At 41.4% G+C, this 16197-nt stretch overlaps 1 protein-coding gene across 1 annotated transcript; it reads left to right on the top strand.

The window, feature by feature from the left end:
• Positions 1-5801: 5801 nt before the first annotated feature.
• Positions 5802-14726, top strand: igfbp7 (insulin-like growth factor binding protein 7). Its single transcript, XM_026185659.1, has 5 exons — positions 5802-6665; positions 7063-7172; positions 10025-10129; positions 10204-10330; positions 14415-14726. The coding sequence occupies exons 1-5, from the start codon at positions 6245-6247 to the stop codon at positions 14435-14437; spliced, it is 786 nt and encodes a 261-aa protein (XP_026041444.1). The 5' UTR covers positions 5802-6244; the 3' UTR covers positions 14438-14726.
• The last annotated feature ends 1471 nt before the right edge of the window (positions 14727-16197 follow it).

Here is a 16197-nt window from a genome sequence, read left to right as displayed (position 1 = left end):
TGCTCTGTGTTCAAGTTCATCTCTGAACAATAACAGTGAATGCATGATCTTTGACCGCCTGTTTATTTTCCCACAGACACTCTCTAAACTTAGAAACCGTTAAAGAGGAAGGATTACAGATCAGCTACTTATTGATCAGATGTTTCCCGTATTTATACCTGTGTGGATCAATAGTGTCTTCTCTGATTCTTCTGTCACACAGTGTGACACAAAGTGGATGAGCTGTTGTGATACTCTGCACTTGTCCCAGAAGTACTGACTTTGTGTACATTATTCTTTCTATATATTTATTTGCTATGATTTGCTATGCACTGAGTCTCCTGGCTTTGTTTGTGTGAGCATTCAGTCGCCTGAAAAACAAACAGCCAGCAAATTAAAGCAAATACTCCGTTACATGTTGTTTTATATTTTATTATGTCACAGAATTAAGTCATTTGTTTTCTTGTTTTCAATCTGCACACAGGTCATGTGCGGGAAAGGCCCGCCCAGCATCTCCTGACTACTACTGATGATCTGTCATCAGCAGGTTAAACCAGGAGGAGGGGTTTCTTGCTTGCTTGCTTGCTTGCTTTTGTTTGTCTCATGATACAAAGGGATTTGTTGCATATTTTTTCTTATATAGAGCCATTTAGTCATAAATGTGTTAATCAAAAGATTGGGGAGCTTTTTGTAATTCTCAGTCATTTCTGTTGAGTTTTAGATTCCTCAGCTCAAGCCAATGGTACTGGCTAGAATAACTGAAGGTAAACTGATTTGAGCTGCGTCCCAATTCAGGTGCCTCGTCCTTCGGATTTGAAGGCCGATTAGTTACAGCGACGTGACGAAGGCTGCTCCAAATGGGGCCAACAAATATGTCCTTCATTTTCCCAGATTTGAAGGATGGGTCGGGTGTATCCTTTGTGGCCCACCACATCCCAGAATTCATAGCGTGGCCCAGCCAAGTTTCCAACAATGGTGGCAGCTACTTAGTTTTAACGCCGACAGTCTCGGTTGTTGTGTCCTTTGGCAATACACTTCAGCTGTTGCCTACTGGTTGTGGTCAAATTCCAAACATTTTTTACAAATAAATAACTGCAAAGTGGGGTGTGCGTAATTATTCAGCCCCCTTTGGTCTGAGTGCAGTCAGTTGCCCATAGACATTGCCTGATGAGTGCTAATGACTAAATAGAGTGCACAACTGAAAACCTACAAGACAAGGCCGTCCACCTAAACTCACAGGCCAAACAAGGAGAGCGCTGATCAGAAATGCAGCCAAGAGGCCCATGGTGACTCTGGACGAGCTGCAGAGATCTACAGCTCAGGTGGGGGAAATCTGTCGATAGGACAACTATTAGTCGTGCACCGCACAAAGTTGGCCTTTATGGAAGAGTGGCAAGAAGAAAGCCATTGTTAACAGAAAACCATAAGAAGTCCAGTTTGCAGTTTGCCACAAGCCATGTGGGGGGGACAGCAAACCTGTGGAAGAAAGTGCTCTGGTCAGATGAGACCAAAATGGAACTTTTGGTCCCAAATGCAAAACGCTATGTGTGGCGGACAGTGTTGGTCAAGTTACTTGAAAAAAGTAATCAGTAACTAATTACTGATTATTTCCCCAAAACAGTAATTCCGTTACTTTACTGATTACTTATTTTCAAAGTAATTAATTACTTAGTTACTTAGTTACTTTTTAAAAACACGATTTACAACCTGAAGAGGTGATAAAGCGATAGATCTTTCAGCCCAATTCTACTTTTTCTACATAATCCATCATACAAAATGTAATCAAATGGAAAAGTATCTTTTTTTTAACTTGTCTTATCAGTTTTAATCTTTTAACTTTATGCATCAAGCAAAAATTTAATTATATGCAACATTCTCTGACTTGAATAAATTAGTTTAACATTTAAACCTATTTTCTGCACATTCCAGCACATAAAATACAATATTTTTTGTGTTTACACTCACTCTTTCAAGTAAAACACAGCAGAAAATAAATAAAGTCAAAGACTCAGCGGTCCTGTTGCTCTATTTTCACCTGTAAAGCAGGACTGCGGTAGGCGGAGGTTTACCCTGGTGCAGGTGTGCCGCGGTCAGTTGAAGAATCCGTGAGTTTCTCTGTGAGGTTCAAGGTTCAAGGTTCTTTATTATTTGTCACATGCATAGTTATACAAGTATAACACACAGTGAAATGTAGCCTGACACGCTCCTCGACATGTGCAAAAAATTGGGGGGGGGGGGGGGGGGGGGGGTGTAGAGGAAGAACATTATATATATATATGTATATATATATATATATACACACATATAGTATATACACTGGGTGAATGTGCAGTAGTAGCAGCAAGCAGGTGAATTCTGTACATTAATATGAATAGATATCTGACTATTTTACAGGATAGACAATATAAACATATTTAAAATTAAAGGAATTTGAAATGTACATTGTGCCTTGGTTTAGTGTCTGGAAGAGTCCTGTCTCAGTCAATTATAGATGATGTGAGAGGGCGGGTGTGTGTGTTTAGGGCACGGATGGCTTGGGGATAGAAGCTCCTCTTGAGTCTCTCTGTCCTTGCCCGGAAGATGCGGAACCTTCTACCAGATTGCAGAAGTTGGAACAGTTTGTTGCCAGGATGGGACGGGTCCTTCAGTATCTGCGCTGCTCTAGTCCGGCATCTCCTGGTGTAGGTGTCCTGAAGCAGCGTTCTGCTGTACGGATCACTCTCTGGAGAGCTTTTTGGTCCTTCACACAGCTGTTCCCGAACCACGATGTCATGTTCTGTGTGAGGATGCTCTCCACAGCGCCTGTATAGAAAATCCTGAGGATCTTTGGAGAGACCCTGAACTTCCTCAGTTGTCGTAGGTGATACAGGCGCTGCCTAGCCTTTTTGGTCTGGACCTGAATTCCCCATTACGTCGTTGCGCACTCGGTGCTTGCTTGGAAGTTTAGGGTTTTTTTTCGCTGTAAAGTTTTCTTCCCACGCACAATGGACGCTAATGTTTTTGTCACTTTTCATGGAATCAAACTCAAAGTAAGGTCAGTACTTCCACGCTTTAAACGCTGCACGCTCATACTCTCTCCCATAATCAATATGTGATCCATTGTTGATCTGCACAAGGCTGTTGTCACTAACGGTGCACTCGCTTACGTCACTGTCGTGAGACATTCTCCCCAAAAAATCACGGTTTTAGTAACGCAGTAACGCAGCGTTCCTACGGGAAAGTAACGGTAATCTAATTACCGTTTTTGCAATAGTAATCCCTTACTTTACTCGTTACTTGAAAAAAGTAATCAGATGGTAAATGGTAAATGGCCTGCATTTGTATAGCGCTTTTCTAGTCCCTAAGGACCCCAAAGCGCTTCACACTACATTCAGTCATTCATCCATTCACACACACATTCACACACTGGCGATGGCAAGCTACATTGTAGCCACAGCTGCCCTGGGGCGCACTGACAGAGGCGAGGCTGCCGGACACTGGCGCCACCGGGCCCTCTGACCACCACCACCATCAGATTACAGTAACGCGTTACTGCCCATCTCTGGTGGCGGAAAACTAACACTGCACATCACTCTAAACACACCATCCCCACTGTCAAATATGGTGTTGGCAGCACCATGCTCTGGGGGTGCTTCTCTTCAGCAGGGACGGGGAAGCTGGTCAGAGTTGATGGGAAGATGGATGGAGCCAAATACAGAGCAATCTTGGAAGAAAACCTCTTGGAGTCTGCAAAAGACTTGAGACTGGGGCGGAGGCTCACCTTCCAGCAGGACAACGACCCTAAACATAAAGCCAGGGCAACAATGGAATGGTTTAAAACAAAACATATCCATGTGTTAGAATGACCCAGTCAAAGTCCAGATCTAAATCCAATCAAGACTCTGTGGTAAGATCTGAAAACTGCTGTTCACAAACGCTGTCCGTCTAATCTGACTGAGCTGGAGCTGCTTTGCAAAGAAGAATGGGCAAAGATTTCAGTCTGTAGATGTGCAAAGCTGGTAGAGACGTACCCTAAAAGACTGGCAGCTGTAATTGCAGCAAAAGGTGGTTCTACAAAGACTCAGGGGGCTGAATAATTACGCACACCGACTTTGCAGTTATTTATTTGTAAAAAATGTTTGGAATCATGTATGATCTTCGTTCCACTTCTCACGTGTACACCACTTTGTGTTGGTCTTTCACGTGGAATTCCAATAAAATTGATTCATGTTTGTGGCTGTAATGTGACAAAATGTGGGAAAGTTCAAGGGGGCCGAATACTTTTGCGCTTTGTTGGATGGTGGAGGCTGTCATCTGGTGGTTAAATACTGGAAGTGATCAATCAATTATCTAATTATCAGAGACTCCACCCAACAACTCAGCAGACACGCCCAGGTATCCACCCCCTAAGAAAGAAAAGGGGAAAAAACCCCCCACAGCTATCCTCTGGTGGGAGGAGTCACACATAAAACAAACACTGACAACATTGGATCATAACACAGTTAAAAGTTGAAATGTAAATGGTTGTTTTTTTATTATATAATTGATTTGTTTACATTTTATGTGGAGTGAATAAATAAAAGCATATTTATATATAAACATATAAATAAAAACATGTTGTTATTGTTTTACATTAGTAATTCATTTTGTGCATAATTTTATATTACTGTTGATAATAAATTAATTAAACCAACAACTTGAAGAGCTGCTTGGGAGCCGGAATTCCCATCACTAGAGAAAGCGAACTCCCGGCACACCGTTTTCAGACCCCCCGCGATCTTTGGCTACTCAGGTTAAACATGATATATAAGTCACTCAGATAACTTAAAAATGTTATTGTTTGTTTTTTTCACTGTTTTATTTGTTCCTGAGTAAATCGGTTTGGCTGAAATTAAAATTCTAGTTTTCGCACAGCTGAATAAACGTCAAACAGAAAACTGATTAAACAGAAGTGTGAGATGATCGAGAGTTTGCTCCAGTGTCCTGTTATATTTTAGATAGCGAGGAGCAGACGGCTGAGTGTATTAAACCCCACCGAGACAGCGGTGACGCAAATCTGACGGCCAATTTCACAGCCACTCACTTCAGGCCTACCCGGTCTTTGGAGGACACGGCCCACGTAGACTACGAAGGACAGGTCCTCCAAAGGATGCAGCCTAGGAATTGGGACACAGCTATAGTCAGTCTCTGCTTGATTAAGGTGAAGGAGGAAAGGTAAGCTGTGTTACCGATTCCATGTGCGTTTGTTAAGTTTCACAAATAATGGAGGTCACTGTAAGTAAATTGCCCGTCTCTGGGAACCCAAAATGTCTGCTTACCTTACCCCCTTCCTTGATACTCGAGTCAGACTGCTTCCCACAGTAATACTATAACACAGAGTACAGCACAGTTGTAATAATCAGAATACTTTAATGATCCCTGAGGAAAGTATGTGGTGTCAGTTGTACAAAGTCAATAAGAACAGTAACAGACCAAACTAAATAATAATACACTATAATGCAAAGTTTACAAAATAAGAACTAGCTCTAATATATAAAAATAACTCAATTATAAATATCTAGAATAATACGTGATATATACGATTCACATTTTACTTTAAAATGTAAAACTTTGTTATTTACTGCAGAGCGTGTGCAAAGAGTATAACTACTGCACTGTGTGCTGATGGAGCTGTACAGAGATGGCCTCCATTCCCACAACATTACTGGCCTTGTGACCAGTTTATTTACCCTCAACCTGCTGTCCCAGCATGCAACAGCACAGAGGATAGCACTGACCACAGCAGGCTGATAGAAAAATCCTGAACATTGTCTGACAGATGTTGAAGGACCTCAGAGACTCTGGCCGTTCCTGTAGAGTGCAGTGGCGTTTTTAACCCAGTCCAGCCTATTATCAGTGTGTCCTCTGAGGTATTTATGCTCCTCCACAATGTCCACATTGACCACCTGGATTGAAACGGGGGTCACGAGTTTCCTGGTCTTCCTAAAGTCCACAATCAGTTCTTTGGTCTTTGTCACGTTGAGCTGCAGATGATTCTGCTCGCATCACGTGACAAAGGAGTCATCAGAAATTTTCTGAAGGTGGCAGGTCTCTGTGCATGTAATACTGTATGGAAATAGTGTAAAGTACAGTAGTACACAGTACAGTAATGCAGTATTACTTTACAGGGTCGTATTATCTTCTAGGCTGAGGGTGGGATCAGCTGTGGGTGGAGGCGGAGTCCCACCCTTGGAGCAGCTGTGTTTCAGCCCCTCAGTTTCAGACTGACTCAGAGCTGCTCGCAAACATGAAGTCTTTCTGCCTCCTCTCTCTGATCCTCCCGGTCCTCTCAGTCCAGGACTCTGCTCCTTTGGGATGTGGATCTTGTGATCTGGCTCAGTGTGCTCCTCTCCCAGCGGAGGGCTGTGCTGCTGGCTCTCTGGTGGACTCCTGTGGCTGCTGCTCTGTCTGCGCTGCCGCAGAGGGTGAGCTGTGCGGAGGTCGCCGGTCGGCAGCTCGCCGCTGTGGCTCCGGTCTGGAGTGCGTGAGAAGCGGCGAGAACAAGAAGAACAAGATGGGAGTCTGTGTCTGTAAGAGCAAATACGAGGTCTGCGGGACAAACGGAGTGACCTACATGAACACCTGTGCACTGAAAACTGCAGGCCTGCGAGCCCAGAGTGAGGGAAAAGAATCTGTCAACATGCAGAACAAAGGTCGCTGTGGTTCAGGTGAGGTCGCAGGTCATGGTATCAATCTATGTAGCCTACAGCCTGCAGAAGGGGGTCACTTATTCTGATATGTGGCTTGATACAGTTGGAGAAATAACCTGCAGCTGACGTACATATATACGTATGTATTTATACGTTGCTGTGATGTAAATGTAGAGCAGTTAAAAAAACCTAAACGTCTCTTTCCCCTTCTGTGGTCCAGCGGACTATGAGGCAGTCTGTCAGTTACAGACTGATCTCGCCTCTGATAATCCTCCTCCATCCCAAACATCACATTCCTTTCTACATGAAAAGACCCACTGAGTGTGCTCAGAGCAAACTGAATTCCTGTGAGGTCACTGAGGACTTCCTGTCTGGACCTGTTTCACCCACATTCATCTTTTCTTTCTGTCTGCAGCTCCACTCATTGTTACTCCTCCAGGTGAGGTGTACAACGTGAGTGGCTCTCAGGTGTACCTGAGTTGTGAGGTGGTGGGCGTGCCCACACCAGTGCTAACCTGGAAGAAGGTGAGTTTGTGTGCCATCATTCAGCAGCTTGTCACACATTTAAGATGTATTTTGTTTTTCTCCATAAAAAGAAACACTCAAAGGTTCAGGCGTGACTCCACAGAAGTGTTTGCCTTCCTCTTTGCTGCTGACTTCCTGTTTCCTGCCGCTGCCAATAGAAACAATCAAAGTTCTCCACCTGGAAACATAAAACAGGAAATTATCCTGATTTAAACATTTCCCTGAACAGCAGCTTACATCACTACTTAACAACAATAGTCACCTTGAGGTACTTTAACATGCAAGGAACAGACCCCGCAGTATTAGAGGGACGCCAAGCAAAAATTAAATTATATCAACAGTCTTTGACTTGAAGAAATTGCTTAACACTTAAACCTATGTTCTGCATATTCCAGCATATAAAATAAAATCATATTTTGTGTTTACACTCTTTGAAATAGATGCAAGTAAAATGGCAGAAAATAAATAGAATCAAAGACTCAGCAGCTCTTAAATCTATTGTCAGCTGTTTATCAGGAGTGGGGCGGGTGGAGGTTTGCCCACAGCAGTCATGTCAGTGAGGGGATCCGGGGGTTTCTCTGTGAATGTCACATTCCCGTGGCAGCGTGCTCGCTCAGAAGTTTAGGGTTTTTTTCAACTGTAGAAAGAAGTTTTCTTCCCACGCAGAGTGAACAGCAGACGCTAATGTTTTTGTCACTTTTTATGAAAAAATGTTTACGCTTTAAACGCTGCATGGTCGTACTCTCTCCGTACGCACTCCATATTATCCATTGTTGATCGCCACACGTCTGTTACCACACGCTTACATCATTGTCATGAGACACTCTCACAAACAAAATCACAGGTTAGTACCACAGCAATGCAGCATGCTTAGGGGAAAGCAACAGTAATCTAATTACTTTTTTGCAATAGTAATCCCTTGCTTTACTCGTTACTTGCGAAAAGTAATCAGATTGCAGTAATGCATTACTGAAAATCTCTGGTGAGGATGTAACAGTATTAAAAGACAACCAACCTCTGTGGGAGTGGATGATATGCTTCTTCAATAACATGAGAGAATAACACGGATGAATTCTATCCTTAAACTTTGTTACTGCACCTTCAGAAGGACATGTAATGCAGTGTATTACCCACTGCTGTGTAATCTGTTACTGTAAACTTAAATGTTATTAAAAATGATCACGAAAGACAGTTTTCAAGAAATACAGTTAAATGTTCACTTTCTGTGGGATATGTCAGAACAAGGGTGTGAACTCAATTGAGTCTAATAATAGATTAAATTCCATGTTGAGGCTGTTATTTTCAGTAAAAGAGAAATGGTAGAGAAAGTCTGAGTATGGGTCAGCTGCATGATAGATAACAACAATTCAGTTTTTTGGTTAGCGTGTTATGAGGCTCAGAGTCGGCCTTTCAAAACTTAAATTGTTTTTGGCTCTATTGTTGATTGATAAGCTAGAGATGAAGATCGTCTTGGCCTGTGTCTCCAACATATCATTATGATAATCGTTGTTATCGTTGGAATCCGGTCTTTAAGTTATGACATGATGCTTCCGGGCCCAAACTACCCTGCGTTTAATAAGGCTTTTTGTGTTTTTAACATGTTTTAATGCTTTGTATCTTGTTGTATTTAATCTCAAAAAACCCTAAAAACAGTCTGTGATCACTGTCGGCCTCTCTTGGTTTTTATTACCGCTGTTCATTTTAAAACTCAGTTTTTAAACCCTTACGATGTAACTACAGCCCAGCCCAAGCAGCAGTAGAATGACTAACCTCATATTGTGGATGGATTATCTCAGTTGTTCTCCTGACTGAAGTTTGGTCCGTTTACAGCATCCTGCCATGCAATTGTATTTGTCTCTAACCATTGGGAACCCTCACGTTAACTTTTATAGAGTGGAAAAAAGTTAGTATTCATCCTCCAGCTTCACTGTGTTTATGCTATGCTAACATAGCTGTGTCGCTAGCGATCACGTAGCACAACATTATATACCAGCTAGCCCAACTTCAGTAACCCTTCAAACGTCACTGCTGTTTAGTTTTCTGTCTTCATTTATGTTGGAAGTGACAGCAGAGCTGTACGTTTGAATTTTTCAGAAATCTCTCAGTCAGAACATGCTATATCATGTTTAGGTGGAAACTAGTGAGCTAACTCCCTGCTAACTTCTAACTCTGTTAAATATCATAAATCCTGTTTTCATGGATGCCTGGATGTTAAACTTCATAGTTACACCTGGTAAAGCAGCAACGCTGATCATTTTATTACAGATGAAAGAATTTAGACAGTTTAAACTCTCAGTGATGCTGCAGTGTTTGTTTGGGACCTGCAGCGGAGTTTGGGCCCAGACATGGCTAATAACGTCAGACTTAAAGACCGGATTGGCTATGTGAGGAGTTCAATTTAACTTCACAACAGCTGCTGCCTCAAGGCAGTAATATAATAAATAGGTTAATTTACAGCATTCAGAGATATCAGCATGTTTCATGAACTTTTTTTATTTTTTTTAAATCAGGGCTTAAAAACTGATTCTGACGGCTTGTACACTAAGGGCTCAGGTATGTTCAGGTGTGTCTATCAGGGTGGCAAGTAACGGCCTGTTTGAAGAGAATTTACAGACCTTAAGCCCTAAGACCTGCTCAGAGCTGTGGTGAAGCAGGATGTCCAATCATCAGTCTCAGCTTCAGGTGGGGATGTCAGGTGGTTCCTCCACCACAATCAGAGTATGAGTGAGAAACCCGTTAGAAGACCACAGGGGTTAGACAACTCTGTGATGTCATCACAGAGTCAATAAGGTATTTGAAGTTGGATCTCTAAGATTAGAGTGATGATGATAATGATGGGTTTCTTCTTTCAGATCCTCAGTGGGAAGAAGATGGAGCTTCTTCCTGGAGACCGTGACAATCTGGCGATCCAGACTCGAGGAGGACCGGAGAAGCATGAAGTGACCGGCTGGGTGCTGGTCAGTACAAACACTATGTTATGTCACTGCTGCAGTGGGACCAATCAAAATAGACCATGGTGTTTGTGTTTCAGATCTCGCCTCTGACCAAAGAAGAAGAAGGATCGTACGAGTGTCACGCCACAAACACCAAAGGAGAAGCTTCAGCAGTTGGAGCAATTCATGTGGTTGAGTCCATCGATGAGCTCACTGCCAGGAAAGGTAACATCTAAAATTACCTTATGAAACATCCCCCATGGTCATCACTGACCTTGGTCTCTGGAGGATTTACCTCAGCCTTTGTCAGCCTTTCAAAAACACCATCAGACTCAGCTCAGTTTTTCAGGCGTAGATTCTTCCACTTCTTCCATAACTATAAACTGTTAAATGAAGAAAAATGTTTCTAGTCCAAGAAGCAGACTTATCCATGTCAGTGAAACACGCTTTAGGGCGGCAGTGGAATCAGAGCTCCTGTTACTGAAACTTTTAAAATGATAAATAAAACATTTGCAGAGGCATTATCCAGCTTTTATTACCTGAGGCCTGTTCTCTTCTTATCCCATTACAAAGTAAGCAGAAAAATGATCCAGAGATGATTCTAAGCATGCCCAGATCATCCAGTTACAGACTGCTGGGCTCCTGCCAATTTATTCTGATAATCAGTCTTTTTTTCTTCACTAATCACAGATATATCATACAGGAATGTGGGGTCTAGATGGAGAGCACTGCAACCTTACTGACAAAATAAAGCATAGCCATCAGAATCCAGCATTGCCAAAAGTCTCTAACATAAACGAATAATGAAGCAGCCCAGGCTGCTTCATTATTCTTCTAAATTCTTCATTCCAGATTTAGAAGTGACTGGTGATGGTTAAGTTACATACAAGTAACATGTGTTGTACATGACACGTCAAACAAATGCAAACAGAGAACGTAACATCACATTCACAAGGAGATGATGAAATGAACTGAATATACAGGAAAATCAAAAGATTGGGACCCTTTTAAAAAACAGAAATGTTAATAAACACTGTATGTGGGATGACGTGTATATGTCTATGTATGAAAGTATTACATTTATACATACATACATGTATATATGCCACCCAAGTGTTTGTGATCATTGCTAATGAGTCTTTTACACACTGTGGAGGAATTTTGGTCCACTCATCATATGAGAATTGTTCTTATCAGCATCACCCGCATTTTTGAGGTCATGCCACAGCATCTCATTCAGATTCAGGTCAGGACTTTGGCTACGTTCACACTGCAGGTCTTAATGCTCAATTCCGATTTTTTGTTCAAATCCGATTTTTTTGTCTGCTTGTTCACACTACGAATAAAATGCGACAGTAAACGCGCTCTAGTGTGAACACTCAAAGCGGCCCGCATGCACAAAAGAAGACGTCACACACAACGCGCTCTGTTTAGACCCAGAGCAAACAGTATTGTTTGACTGATGGCCCTTAATATAGAGACTTCGGACTTTACGTTTCCCAATTTTTGCTTTAAGTTATTTTGTTATTCACATAATAATGTAGATAACCTAATAATGATCCTTATAGCTGTTTTAGAGGAGCGGTGCTTCAAAGGATAGTTGCAGATTTGTCAGAATCTGCAGATTATACAGTACAAATAAAATGTTCACGTTTCTCCAACGTTGTCTTCCCAACAGTTTCACTGACATCTACACGGGATGGCCAGGAAGCGTTCGCGATGTCTTCTCGGGCGCTGATAATTGGCGTCTGTCTTGTGTCAGTGACGTAAAAGACGGATTTAATGCGACATGACCGTTCAAACAGCAGTCGCTTTCTAAAACATCGGATATGTATCGGATTCAGTACCACATACAAAAGTGACCCAGATCGGATTTGAAAATATCGGATTTGTGCCGTTCACACTGTCATACCATGATCGGATATGGGTCACATAGTGTCAAAAAAATCGGATTTGATGCGCTTTTGCCTGCAGTGTGAACGTAGCCTTTGACTAGGCCACTCCAAATTAAAGATGGACTTGCTGGTGTGCTTTGGATCATCATCCTGCTGCAGAACACAAGTGCACTTCAAGATGTTTTGGTAGAATTCACGACTCCATTAACAACAGCAAGACATACAGCTGCCAAAAAGTTTTGTCTTGCCAGAGCACAGAGTATGTTGGGGATCAAGATGTTTTCTTAGAAAACCGAGACAAGCCTTTCTGTTCCTTTTGCTAAGCAGTGGTTTTTGTCTTGGAACTCTGCCATGCAGGCCATTGTTGCCCAGTCTCTTTCTTATGGTGGAGTCATGAGCACTGGCCTTAACTAAGGCAAGTGAGGTGTGCAGTGTTTTGGATCTTGCTCTGGGGTCTTTTGTGACCTTTTGGATGTGCCGTTGCTCCACTCTTAGGGTAATTTATGTTATAAATTGGAGTGGGGCGATCACCTTTTTCACACATGGGTTTGGATTTTTTCCCCAAAGATGAACAAACACCTTTATTTAGAATATGCATGATGTTTTTAATTTTTTACTTGTGTTATCTTTCATGATCTGACATGAGCAGACCCACGAGCAAACATGTTTTCGCACCACTGTATATAAACAATATATCAAAAGATTGGGGGCCTGTTCTTCGTACCGCGCTAAGTGAGTTAGCTGGATGAGATTGTTGACGATTTCGCGTGATCCTGGATCGTTCGGTTCCCCGAAGCCCATCCGGGACTTGCTGTCATAGCAACAGAGCCGTAAGCGTAAACCTGCTGGGGAGCAGGTTTACTTTATGTAAACAGGATTAGATCGCGGCCACGCAGGTATGTCCGCGTCATTCATACGAAAGCAACAGCGATATTCCACCACTGTTTCACCATAAATAAATAACATCAGTGTAACTAAAGATAATGCAGCACTTGATCCTTTTATTGATTTCACACAGATACATACAGGTCATTCCCTAAAAAAGGGAAATGTACTATTAACATTCTATTACATGTATGTGATTATTACAGATGTAATTCATATTTCAGAGTAGTAATTGTAAATTAGAAGAACAATACTGTGAATGCTTTTCAAGCATTCACACTAATTACTTCGTGTAATCAAGATGAGAGACCACGGCTATAAAAGCGAAGGTGGATTTGGGAAGTCTGTCGCAGTCATATCCTGTCCGTTTACGCGAGCAACCCATTGCGGAAGGTGCAAGATTGATAAGGAGAGTCCTCAGAATTCAGCGTATATTGCGGGACAGACAGGATCCTTTAGCTCAGCGCAACAGTGTGCTCATAGAGAGATATCGATTTTCCCGTGAGGGTATTATTCACTTAACCAACTTGTTGACGAGGGGGTGCAGGACCACCACCTGTCTTTTTTTTTGCTCTGCCCTTTTCTTGGTTGCTGTTATGAACAAACAAACAGAGTATTCCAGGGTCTCTTTCCAAGAGACGACAAGCAATATAAGTGATAAATATTACCATTCTGTAGAATATTCTTATATTTCACTTTTACTTGTTCCCATGTTCTAGTGGGTCCTGTTGTGGCTCTAATGTGAAAGGGGATATAATATAACATATTATAATATAATATAATGTAATATAATATTGGATAATATGGTGTGATATGATAAATCTACCCTACCGCCTACTGGTGTTGGCCAGAGGGGCCGATGGCGCAATATGGCAGCCTGGCTTCTGTCAGTCTGCCCCAGGGCAGCTGTGGCTACAACCGTAGCTGCCTCCACCAGTGTGTGAATGTGAGAGTGAATGAATAGTGGCATTGTAAAGCGCTTTGGGTGCCTTGAAAAGCGCTATATAAATCCACTCCATTATTATTGTTATTATTGAATTACTTACGAGTTTGATTTGTCAGCAACTTTCTGCCAGCCCTCTCTCCTTGCTTTTGCAGCCTTTGCAGTGTTCCCTTGCGTTTTAATTAAACTCTGAAACTCCTGAAATCCCTCACTCAAGAGTTCTTGCTCTGCTGCCGAAAAATACCGAGCGCGCTCCTTCGACATTTTCGCCGACCAATCAAAGGGTTGCCGATCAATGTTTCTACTATCGATGCGTAGCCCCTGTTGGGCCACCCAGTGATCTCACATTACTTCATCCAGCTATACTAATCGTCAACAACAGGTGTGTTCGGGGAACCGGAATAGCGAGCTCAGAGTTAGCGCGATGATTTGGTCTTGGATGTTTCATTTGATCTTGGATGTAGTAAGCGACGTACGAAGCACAGGGCCTGGGACACCGCCTTTACATTATTGACATTTTAAAATGATAATTTGTTGAACAAGAAAAGAAACATATCTGAAAGTAAATATGTCGTGTTTCTTTCAGTGACAAAGGAAGTCAACCTGTGATCAGCTGATCGTCTCAGGAATCCCAGACTTTTAACTTCCACTAAAACCTGAATTTGTTTCCTTTCAGTCGTTTTTAGTTTTAATCCAGCCTTTTTCAAACTTCAGTCTTTTGTTCTACATGTTATATCTTTTGTTATATTTGTAACTTTTAAAGTATTTTTCCTCCTCTGGGCACCAGCGGAAGTTTGAAATGGTGAAACAGGTGTATTTGTTTGTTGCAGTCTACACATTAAATATGAACCTTAAACTGCATGTTTTTCTTCTCAATTTAATAAACCATAATAATGTTTGTGTGTTGTTTGAATCTAATCAATATTTCAACTCTTTCAGTTAAATAATCAATGTTTTTACTGTGAAGGTCCCAGAAAAACATTATATTTTCAAAAATAAAAAGAGAAAAATGGAAAGATCAACTAATTCCTTGTGATCAATGTGAACTTTCATTAAATACAAACATGCATTCATCCATTTGCTTTTGCTTATCTGCGGCTGGGTCGTGGTGGCCGCAGGCTAAGCAGAGAAGCCCAGACCTCCCTCTCCCCAGCTGATCCAGTGGAACATCAAGCTGTTCCTAGGTCAGCTGAGAGGAGGCCCTGGGGCAGATCCTTTCACCTAGTCAACGGCGTACAAAGATCCTGCGCGATGAACCGTAGATTTCAAAGTTTGATTCCTCAGTCCATAAAACCTTCCAGTCTTCAGTAGTGCAATGGTGGCGTTTCATGGTCCAGACAAGCCTCGTTGGCTGTGTCCCAATTCAGGGTCTGCACGCTTGAAGTACGCGCACTACGCATACTACGTACGGTGCGTACTATAAGTACGAGAAGTGCGGAAGTGAGAGGCTTGTGAAATGGGACGGTATACGCTTTGTCGCGCTGTTCAGGTTGCCTAGCAACCATGATACTAACCGCGAGACACGTTACATACAGCTTTGTTTGACAGAAACGAAGGAGAAAAATGTTTTGTCAGTCATTCATTTTTGTCATGACATCACTTTGATTAGTTGAGTATCTGAGGCTGAGACCAGAGGACTGTAAAACATGATTGTTGGGCTTCATTTCTGTGCTGAACAGTCATTTAAGATTAGTTAGTAAATAACAATTAGTTAATGTTGTTCATGAGACTAAAGTCAGTATTGTCAGATTATTATGATATTGATTATTATATTGATTATGATATATATATATATATATATATATATATATATATATATATATATATATATATATATATATATATATATATATATATACACACACACACACACACATATACATATATCACTGACTTTCAGCTTGTTGTGTTTGTGGATATATGACTGACTTTAATTATTAAACATTCGCACATAAATAAGTGACGTCATATTCAGTACTTTTGACAGTTCACTCTTCGGCCGCTCCATCTTATTAGGGAAATTCCACATACATAAATGTAAATTTCAAAACTCAACCCCATCATTTAATTTGTTTTTGATTGAAATTGAATATTACTTAAACTCTCTTAAATTAACTTCCAATAAAAAAGGTTTATCATTGATTGAAATTCATTCAGAAATGTTTAACGAATGAGCTGTCACAACTTTCAAATACAAAGTTGTTATGAAGTCTGTCACATTCCCCCCCCCCCTTTTTTTTTCTTTTGTTTTTTTCCTTTATTTATTTATCCTTCTTATTTCATTGTACTGTATATTGTTACTCTTATTTGCCTTGTATGTCTGCTGTACAAACTGAACTGGAATGACTGACTTTTCGCTTTATTGTCAG

This window comes from Astatotilapia calliptera, chromosome 2 (assembly GCF_900246225.1).
Source record: "Astatotilapia calliptera chromosome 2, fAstCal1.2, whole genome shotgun sequence".
Lineage (NCBI taxonomy): Eukaryota > Metazoa > Chordata > Actinopteri > Cichliformes > Cichlidae > Astatotilapia > Astatotilapia calliptera.
The sequence above is the reverse complement of the archived record's forward strand: the minus strand, read 5'-3'. Positions and strand labels throughout refer to the sequence as shown.